Raw genomic sequence first — 11,240 nt, forward strand, 5'->3', positions numbered from 1 at the left:
GAAAGAAGAAAGGTTAAAGATATTTTAAGGAAAGTGGGTTTCCTTTCCCACTTGGTAGTAAAATACAATACAGGCAAGTCCTCGACCACAATGGAGACCCGGATTTCTGCAGTTAAAAGTGAAACATCTGCTCCAGGGGTGAAATAGAGAGCCGAGGTGGCGCAGTGGTTAGAGTGCAGCACTGCAGGCCACTTCAGCTGAACTGCAGTTCTGCAGTTCGGCTGTTCTAATCTCACCGGCTCAAGGTTGACTCAGCCTTCCATCCTTCCGAGGTGGGTAAAATGAGGACCCGGATTGTTGTTGGGGGCAATATGCTGACTCTGTAAACCGCTTAGAGAGGGCTGAAAGCCCTATGAAGCGGTATATAAGTCTAACTGCTATTGCTATTGCTATTGCTATTTATCTATCTATCTATCTATCTATCTATCTATCTATCTATCTATCTATCTATCTATCTATCTATCTATCTATCTATCTATCTATCTATCTATCTATCTATCTATCTATCTATCTATCTATCTATCTATCTATCTATGAGCCGAGGCGGCGCAGTGGTTAGAGTGCAGTACTGCAGGCTACTTCAGCTGAACTGCAGTTCTGCAGTTCGGCTGTTCAAATCTCACCGGCTCAAGGTTGACTCAGCCTTCCATCCTTCTGAGGTGGATGAAATGAGGACCCAGACTGTGGGGGCGATATGCTGACTCTGTAAACCGCTTAGAGAGGGCTGAAAGCCCTATGAAGCGGTATAGAAGTCTAACTGCTATTGCTATTGCTAAATCCACTTACCTTTGCAACCGGTTCGGTAGCAATGTGAGCGGGGCGCGTGCATTCGCGCACGCCACTTCTTTCTGTGCATTCACATGTCCTTCTGCGCATGCACAGGGAGCGCCTGCGAAGGTAAACTAACAGCGAAGTGTGTTTGTGGGGGGGAATCCGCTGTGCCACGCGATTTAGATTACGGTAGCTAGAAAGCAGGAAACCTTGCTTTCTATCGAATATAAATCGCGCGTCACAGCGGATCGTTGGAAAAACATTTGTTTTACTACCGGTCGGATGAACCGGTAAGCATTTTTACTACTGGGTCGGGCGAACCGGTATCATTTCACCCCTGACCTGTTCAGTGAGTTTTGCCCCATTTAAACGACCTTCCTTGCTACCGTTGTTAAGTGAATCACTGTGTTTGATCAAAATTAGTTAAGTGAATCGGACTTCCCCCTTGACTTTGCTCGCGGGAAACCGGGGTGTGTGTGTGTGTCAAATGATCACCCCCGGAAGACTGCGACAGGCGCAAGTACATGCCAGTTGCCAAGCCTCTGAATTGTGATCGCACGATTGTGGGGAATGCGTCAAAGGTTGCAACTGTGAAAAAAGGCCACGCGTCACGTTTTTTCAGTGCCGTCGTAACTTCAGACAGCTGCTAAACGAACCGTTGTAAGTCGAGGACTCGCTAGGGTTCAAGGAATCACCAGGATTCCAAGTTTCACGTTGCCAAAATTTGCATGTCTGCGTGTGAGCGAAAAGCTTTGCTTGCACAATTGCCGGGAAAAGGGTCAGAACAGATTTGAGGATTAAAAACTTTAAAAGCCAGAGGTATTTATAAGGAAATGTGGGTAGTCCTTGGTTTACAACCGCTTGTTTAGTGACGGTTCAAAGTTATGACATGGGGGGGAAAACGTATGACCGTTTTTTCACACTTATGACCGTTGCAGCATCCCCATGATCACATGATCAAAATTCGCATACTTGGCAACTGCTTCATATTTATGAGGGTCGCAATGTCCCGTGTGTGTCCCGTGATCCCTTTTGCAACCGGGGAAGCCAGAATCACCTAATAGTTGTGTTGCTAACTTAAAACGACTGCAGGATTCACTTCTGGCAAGAGCGGTCGTAAAAATGGAGCAAAACTCACTTCGTAACTACCTGGTTTAGCCATGCCAACGCTGGGCTCAGTTGTGCTTGTGCTTGCCAACGCTGGGCTCAGTTGCTACCGTACTTGCAAATGTAACATTCAAGTGCCATCTTTTTGCATTAGTATCCGGTGACGGCAACTGGCTAACGGGATCTTGGTTCAGAAGCTAAGAAGATCAGTTGGTACTACTGGAAAAGAGACCACCAGGAAATGTTTAAAAAAACCTAGAAAAAAAACAGTGGGAATTCCTCCCTATCCTTTACGAAAACGCTTCCTGGGAGATCTCCAAGGATCAAACTCAACGCAACGGAAGCTTTTTACTTTGCATTTATAAATGAACTAGCTGATAACCCCGCGCTGGCCAGTTTATTTATTTAGCCCAACCCAGGGGTCAGCAATCTTGTAGCTCTGGGAGCCGCATGTGGCTCTTTCATCCGCCTGCTGTGGCTCCCTTTTGTCGGCCGGCTTCACAATTGATTTCAATTAGGACAGGTAGAGGGCGCTATGCTAGGAGAAGTCTCTATGGTGGGGGAACCAGACTTCCAGTCGGCTCCAGAATTGAATTGGGGGGGGATGTCTTCCGATTAGGACCTTTGTGGCTCTTTTAAGTTTGCTGACCCCTGACCCAACCCAACCCTCCTTCCGTGAACAATTTCTGCAATTTCTAATGTTGGGTTTTCTCCCTTGCTAGAGGGAGCCCCCTTGTGGAGTACTGTGAAGCTGTTACCATGGCAATTCCACAGCGCTGTATGCTAGAAGCCATTTTACAGTAGTGCGGTAGAAACCATTTTAAGGCACAACAGGCTTTATCTTAACAGAACACCCCCCCCACCCCCCTCCGAAGGGTGTTAGGGGCGTCTTGCCTCCACAATATTTGTTTCCACAGAGTAAGTCATCTGTGTACCAAGTTTGGTTGAAATTGCTCGAGGCGTTCCAGAGTTACGCTGGAACACGCACACAGAGCTGCTTTTAAAGAAGAAGAGGAGATTTGCACATTTAAGGTATGGGAACTCTGCCTCTCACCTCAGGCCTTTGTGTAAAACCTTCAGTTGAGGACCACAAATCCATCTTATAGACAGCCCATGAGTTTTCTGAGTAATATAGGGAGAGACTCCGTGTGAGATGGAAGACCACCAGGAAATCACAGAACTGGAGAAAAACTGAAGAAATTTATGGAGAAACAAGGACAATTTCACCGGAAGGTTGTGGTAAACTGCTTTCCTCTTGTGGCTAAACAAGGTATATACTCTGGCCTATTACCAGCTCTAGGGATGAATGGATTGTGGATGTGCGTGTTACAACAGTGTTACGCCTTAGCAACTTTCAGAGGCGTGGACTTCAACTACCAGAATTCCCCTGCCAGCCATTCTGTTTTGCTCGCTGTGATGTAGAAAAGATGTGGAGACTCTAGAAAGAGTGCAGAGAAGAGCAACAAAAATGATTTAAGGGACTGGAGGCTAAAACATATGAAGAACGGTTGCAGGAACTGGATAGGTCTAGTTTAATGGAAAGAAGGACTAGGGGAGACATGATAGCAGCCTTCCAATATCTCAGGTGTTGCCACAAAGAAGAGGGAGTCAAAACTATTCTCCAAAGCACCTGACGGCAAAACAAGAAGCAATGGGTGGAAATTAATCAAGGAGAGAAGCAACTTAGAACTGAGGAGAAATTTCCTGACAGTTAGAAGAATGAATCAGTGGAACAGAAATTACCTCCAGAAATGTGAATGATCCAACACTGGAAGTCTTTAAGAAGATGTTGGATAGCCATTTGTCTGGAACGGTATAGGGTTTCCTGCCTAGGCAGAGGGTTGGACTAGAAGACCTCCAAGGTCCCTTCCAACTCTGCTATTGTATTGTATTGTATTGTATTGTATTGTATTGTATTCTAATTTCTATTCTATTATACTCTTAATTCTGTGGACCAGTAGTGGTCCATGGCTCATTGGAAACCTGGCTGTGCACACTGCGGGCGAGCGTGCAAGCACACGAAACTATTTGCACAAGTGGCAGGCCTGCACGTGAAACCATCCCTTTCCTCCTCCCTCACCGCCGTGCAGCCGGCAGTCCACAGAACTGGAAAATTGGGGGACCGCTGAAATAAACGAGACTCACAAGCGCTCTGACCCATCCATTATTGTAACGTAGAGTTGAGATATACAAAAAATAGGAGGTATAAATTAAATGTTTGTATGGAAGGCACATTCGTGGCTGTTTTTTTGTTTTTGTTTTTAAAGAAAGTCTCATCGTGCGGAGGCTCGGTCCTTGGTCACAACACGTACGGTGCCATGGATCCGTGGCTGTGACATCGCAAGACCTCTTTCTTGCTCGGTCCGGCTTCTCGGTGGTAGTGGCCTTCCTGGATGGTCTTGAGACACTGGATGTCCTTGGCCAAGGCCACACTCTTGATGGAAGGCAAGTATCTCAACATGGGTTTGGAGAACGTGGTCCCCGTCCCCGTCAGGTTGAGTTCTTGCAAAGAGCTCAGGCTGTAGAACACCTTGGGGTTCAAGAACTTCATGTTGGGATTGTTGGAGAGGTCCAGCACTTGGAGAGCAGACAAGTCCTTGAAGCCAAAAGGCGAAATGTCCAAGAGATGATGAATCCCGCTCAAGGACAAGTGGGTTAACCCTTTCAGGCCCAGGAAGGCGTCCTTCTCAACGGTGGACACCGGGTTCCCGTCCAGGTTCAAGTAACGAAGGGGGATCCCTTGAAGATCCGGAATGCTGGTTAATCGGTTCCCCGAAAGATTTAAGCTTTGAATGTTAGGGACGGGTTTATCCGAGACTCTGGACACCCGGCCGATCAAGTTGTTGGAAAGGTCAACGTTGATGGGTTTCCCATGACCTTTGAAGGCGAAGACGTTCAAGGTGACCTCCAAGAGAATGTTGTTGCTGAGGTCCACTTCTCCCAGAGGGGACTGGGAGAAACAGTCCTCGGGGATGACCCCCAAAGAGTTATGGCTCAGGTCCAAAGACTCCAGATACCGGAGTCTCGAGAAAGTGGTGGGGTCCACCGTAGAGATTTTATTGTCGCTCAAGTCGAGGCCTACGAGAGTGGTGTAACCGGGCCCAGTTAACATGGACTGGTTGACGGCTTCCAGGCGGTTGGAAGATAAGTCCAAGTAGGTGGTGTCCAAGGGAATGGGGACAGGCACGAGGTGGGGCCCGATCCCGCTGCAGTCCACTTTGGTCAGGCTGAAGCTGTCGAAGAGGCCGAAGGTCTCCACTTCGCAGTGGCATCTCGGGAAGCAAGTCCTTGAGGAGGTGCCGAAACAGGGCAAAACTAGCAGCAGGTGGAACCAAACCAAGGAAGACATCTCGGAAACGCACCTGCAGAACGGAAACAAGAATGGAAGACGCAGGTGGTGAAGACAGGTCCCCAAAATTCTACACAGATTCTGGGATCTCTGAACAATGTCGATCCAGAACGTCTCTGACCACATCCAGCCCGCGGGCCTGGAGTTTGACACCCCTGCCCTAGGGAGATACACCTGGTGGGACCCAGAAGAAGGGCCTTCTCTGTGGTGGCTCCCTCCCTCTGGAACATCACCCCCCCCCCGAGATTAGAGTCCCCACTCTAACACTCTTCAGGAAGGGGCTGAAGACCTGATTCTGCCAGAGGGCCTGGGGAACGCAGAGCAGGGTGGAGCCCATTAAATGGCTCATATGATGTGTTTTCACCAGGGCGGGGGGCTATTCTATTATTTTATTAATGTATTATTTGATTATCTTATTGTAATAGTTTTAGTTTTATGGTTTTATGGTTTTTTTTATATGGGGTTTTTATATTCTTGTGAGCTGCCTTGAATCACCATGTGCGAATAGGCGGCAATATACATTTCCTAAAATAAACTAAATTAATAAACTAATAAACTAAACTAATAAACTAATACTAATAAACTAAATTAATAATCTAAACTAAACTAATGAACTAAACTAATGAACAAATAAACAATAAACTAAACTAATAACTAAAAATAATAAACTAAAACTAGTAAACTAATAACTAATAAACTAAACTAATAACTAATAAATTAAACTAATAAACTAAACTAATAAACTAAATTAATAATCTAAACTAAACTAATAAAGTAAACTAATGAACAAACAATAACTAGTAAACTAATAACTAATAAACTAAATTAATAAATAACTAATAAACTAAACTAATAACTGATAAACTAAAACTAATAAACTAATAAATTAAACTAATAAACTAAATTAATAAACTAATAAACAACTAATAAACTAATACTAATAAACTAAATTAATAATCTAAACTAATGAACTAAACTAATGAACAAATAAACAATAAACTAAACTAATAAACTAATAAGTAAACTAATAAACTAAAACTAGTAAAGTAATAACTAATACTTAATTAATAAATGAATAACTAATAAACTAAACTAATAACTGATAAACTAAAACTAATGAACTAATAAATTAAACTAATAAACTAAATTAATAAACTAATAAACAACTAATAAACTAATACTAATAAACTAAATTAATAATCTAAACTAATGAACTAAACTAATGAACAAATAAACAATAAACTAAACTAATAAACTAATAAGTAAACTAATAAACTAAAACTAGTAAAGTAATAACTAATACTTAATTAATAAATGAATAACTAATAAACTAAACTAATAACTGATAAACTAAACTAATAACTGATAAACTAAAACTAATGAACTAATAAATTAAACTAAACTAAATTAATAATCCCAACTAAACTAATAAACTAAACTAATAAACTAAACTAATGAACAAATAAACTACTAATAAACTAATAACTAAACTAATAAACTGAAACTAGTAAACGAATAAACTAAACTAATAACTAATAAACCAATAACTAAACTAATAAACCAAAACTAATAAACTAGTAAACTAATAAACTAAAATAATATAATCAACTCCAAGAGATGGTGGAGGATCAGTGGAGTGGGGAGGGGCTGGCGTGCTCTGCTCCATAGCAACAACAAATTTATTCACCAGAAGTAGTTTGGGAATCCACATCCTCCCAAACAGCTGGATAGTCTTCCAGATGTGCTAGACAACACGCTGGTAAGCAAAGGGACTTGCGGTTCAGCACAGCTGGTTACCCAGTGGCCACACCGGGTTAAAGCCAGAGAAGGGAAAACGATCCGGTGATGTCATGATTTTTTTTGTCTCAACAGAAATACGGGATGACGGCTTCAACCGGTTTGGGAATCCCGGCCAGTTTCTCTCTGGCTCCAAACCCCTGAATGGTTTAACCCAGTGTTTCTCAACCTAGGGCATGTTAACATGGGTGGACTTCAACTCCCAGAATTCCCCAGGCAGCATCATTGACAGGACAAGCTACTTATATATAAACAACCCCCCTCCCTTCTAGCACTGATGAAGTTGCCTAGTTGGGTAATGGAATGTCTGCAAGAAAATCACCAGGCTCAGAGAGGACCAAGGACCTCACAGTCATCTTCCTCCTCCTCCTCCTCCTCCTCCTCCCCCCTTTCGCCTTCTCTATCAATCCCACTCCCTTCTAGCACTGATGAAGTTACCTAGTTGGGTAATGAAACGTCTGCAAGAAAACCACCAAGCTCAGAGAGCACCAAGGACCCCCACAGTCGTCGTCCTCCTCCTCCTAACACTGATGATGTTACCTAGTTGGGTAATAAAACATCTGCAAGAAAACCACCAAGTTCAGAGACCACTAGGGACCCCGCCGTCGTTCTCCCCCCCCCTTTTTCCTTCTCTACCAATCCAACTCCCTTCTAGCACTGTTGAAGTTACCTAGTTGGGTAATGAAACGTCTAAAAGAAAATAACCAATAATCTCCAAGAACACCAAGCATTCTACAGTTGTCGTCGTCGTCCTCCTCCTCCTAACACTGATGATGTTACCTAGTTGGGTCGTGAAACGTCCGCAAGACAACCACCAATCTCAGAGAGCAACAAGGACTCCAAAATCCTTCTCCTCTTTTCTCTACAAAGCCCAAACCTTTTCTAATAAAACATTTGCAACAAAACCCTGCAACTCACAGAGAAACAAGAAACCCCCATGGCTCAACTCTGAGCCATAAATATTCTTCTCTATCCTCTTCTATTATATACATATATACATATATACATATATACATATATACATATATACATATACATACATACATACGTATGTGCGTGTGTGTGTGTGTTGCAATTGTGCTGATAAATAAATAAAGGGAGACTAGTATAGATCTATTTCAAGCTATTTAGCTCTCATCAGCTAGCCATACCCTTACTGGGATTCGAACCTGGGCAGTATTACATATTAGGCAGTTATATTAGCCACTAAGCTGATAAAGGAGGGGAGCCTGTGGCTTAGTGGCTAATATAACTGCCTAATATGTAATACTGCCCAGGTTCGATTCCCAGTAAGGGTATGGCTAGCTGATAAGAGTTAAATTGCTTGAAACAGATCTATACTAGTCTCCCTTTATTTATTTATCAGCACAATTGCAACACAAATGTAACAAAGGCAACATTTAAAAAAATGGCTTTCTGCCTGGACGGCTCCCAGAGTGAGGCGATAGACAGAAAAGGGAAGCAGTATGCTCCCTCCCATATTTGGGCATACCGGGGGTTGTGACATTATATCTATCTATCTATCTATCTATCTATCTATCTATCTATCTATCTATCTATCTATCTATCTATCTATCTATCACCTACCTACCTACCTACCTACCTACCATCCATCCATCCATGTCTGTCTGTCTATCTATCATCTATCTACCTACCTACCTACCTACCTACCTACCTACCTACCTACCTACCTACCTACCAACCATCCATATCTGTCTGTCTGTCTGTCTGTCTGTCTGTCTGTCTATCTATCTATCATCTATCTATCTATCTATCTATCTATCACCTACCTACCTACCTACCTACCTACCAACCATCCATATCTGTCTGTCTGTCTGTCTGTCTGTCTGTCTATCTATCTATCTATCTATCTATCTATCTATCTATCTATCAATCTATCTATCAATCTATCTATCTATCTATCTATCTATTGTCTATCTATCTATATTTATCTATCCATATCTATCTATCTATCTATCTATCTATCTATCTATCTATCTATCTATCTATCTATCTATCTATCTATTGTCTGTCTATCTATCTATCTATCTATCTATCTATCTATCTATCTATCTATCCATCCATCCATATCTATCTATCTATCTATCTATCTATCTATCTATCTATCTATCTATCTATCTATCTATCTATCTATCCATCCATATCTATCTATCCATATCCATATCCATATCCATATCCATATCCATATCCATATCCATATCCATATCCATATCCATCCATCCATCCATCCATCCATCCATCCATCTATCTATCTACCAGCTGTATACTCACTACTGTACATTGTGGCCAAGTGTCATTTCTTTGGTGTAATCTCACAAAAAGACCTCCTTAAACACTGAAGATCCATTCCAAAAGTAAACTAAAGGAGCTTTAATCTTCTCCACCTTCCCTCCCGCTCATCACTGATGATTCGGGAAAGTAATGTAATTTTTGGAGGCCGTAGCAGGCAAGCAAATGGCTTTCATAAACGGGCTGGCCTGTTTTTCAAAACTGAAAAAAAAAAAAAAAACGATTGAACTCCAGGGTGGATTTTTATAAAGGAGAACCAGTCCTTTCAAAACCAGGAGAAAGGAAAGTGAGACACCAGCGCACCAACCGAGTTGAAGGGAAGGGAGGTGACAGCAGGAATAAATTATATGTACAGTAGCCGGAGGAAGAGACAAAAGATGATTAACAGCTTCTATTTTTAAGCAGGAAAGAGACAAGGGTGAAAGGGAGCAGGGCAGGAGGAATCTAAAACCTCCAAATGGTGCTGCTTTTATAGCCTTTCTCTCTGAAAACCCTGAAAAAGCTCCCTCCTTCTCCAAAAGACAGGCGGTCCTCGACTTACGACGGCAACGGAGCCCGACGTGGAGGTTGCTCAGGGATAAATTCAGTGGTTTCGGCACCGTTTGACGACTTTTCCCGCCACCTTCGTTAAGCGAATCGCCGCCGTTCTTAAATTAGTTGCACGGTCGTTAAGCGAACCTGGTTTCCTCCCCCCCCCCCCCCCGCCCTTGACTTTGTCTGTTGGAAGGTCGCAAAAAGGGAATTGTGTGAGTCCGGGAGCCTGCTGCGACCGTCATAGACATGAGTCAGAGGGTCAAGCATCCAAATGTTAACCATGTGACCCCCTGGGATGGGGGGGGGAAAGGGTAATAAGTTACTTTTTTCAGTGCTGTTGTAAGTTTGAATGGTCACTTAAACTACAGACTACCTGTCTCTTTCACTTCTTCCTCTTTCTTTTCTCTTTTTCTTTTCTTCTCTCTCTCCTCTCTTCTCATTCCCTCTCTCCTCTCCCCTTCTCTTCTTTCCTTTCTCTTTTCCTTTCTTTTTCTCTCTCCTCTCTCCTTTCCCTCTCATTCTCTTTCTCCTCTTTCCCCTTCTTTCTCTCTCATTCTTTCTCTCTTCTTTCCTTCTCTTTCTTCTTCCTTTCCTTCTTTTTCTCTCTTTCTCTCCTCTTTCTTTCCCTCTTTCTCTCTCTCGTTCTTTTCCTTTTCTTTCTCCTTCTCTTTCTCTTTTCCTTTCCTCTTTCTTTCTCCTTCTCTCTCTCCTTTCCCTCTCTTTCTCTCTTCTTTCCTTCTCTTTCTTCTTCCTTTCTTTTTGTCTCTTTCTCTCCTTTCATTCTTTCTCCCTCTCTCATTCTTTTCCTCTTTCCTTTTCTCTCCTTCTCTTTCTCTGTTCTTTCTTTTCCTTTCCTCTTTCTTTCTCCTTCTCTCTGTCCTTTCCCTCTCTTTCTCTCTCCTTTCCTTCTCTCTCTCTTTCTCTGCTCTTTCCGTCTCTTTCTCCCTCCCCCTTCTCTTCTCTCTCTCCCTCTCTCTCCTTTCCTTCTATCTCTTTCTCTCTCCTCTTTCCTTCTCTCTCCTCCTCCAAATTGGGAAGCAAAAACCAAACCACATCCGCAAACTGCAAGTTTTGACTTGCAAGGGCAGGAGGAAAAAACCCAGAGCTTGGGCAAAACCAAAAGAATAACTGGCATGGATTTTCCGGGAACCTGCTAACAAAGGCACAAATTACTACTACTACTACTACTACTACTACTACTACTACTACTACTACTACACAAATTGTGTGTTGTCCCGAATGTAATTGGAGCCCTTGGAGCAATACCTAAAGGGCTACCTCGCTATTTGGAAATTTTAAATTTATCAGACTTGAACATTCTGATTCTACAAAAAACCTCCCTACTTGGAACAGCTTATATCCTCCAACAGTT

The 11,240-nt window shown here is 42.6% G+C and overlaps 1 protein-coding gene across 3 annotated transcripts in view; it reads right to left on the minus strand.

Annotated features, from left to right (window-relative positions):
- Window positions 1–4,029: 4,029 nt before the first annotated feature.
- The window catches only part of TSKU (tsukushi, small leucine rich proteoglycan), a 29,947-nt gene continuing 22,736 nt past the window's right edge, over window positions 4,030–11,240 (minus strand). For all 3 annotated transcript variants that reach the window (XM_087720978.1, XM_087720979.1, XM_087720980.1), the window contains exon 2: window positions 4,030–5,240. In XM_087720978.1, coding sequence (XP_087577104.1) covers window positions 4,178–5,227 — 1,050 coding nt within the window. In that variant the 5' untranslated portion in view covers window positions 5,228–5,240 and the 3' untranslated portion in view covers window positions 4,030–4,177. The remainder of the gene's footprint in view (window positions 5,241–11,240) is intronic.

Source organism: Thamnophis sirtalis, unplaced genomic scaffold, assembly GCF_051295495.1.
Source record: "Thamnophis sirtalis isolate CommonGarterSnake01/CBP01778 unplaced genomic scaffold, rThaSir2_p1.2 scaffold_8, whole genome shotgun sequence".
Taxonomy (NCBI): Eukaryota; Metazoa; Chordata; class Lepidosauria; order Squamata; family Natricidae; genus Thamnophis; species Thamnophis sirtalis.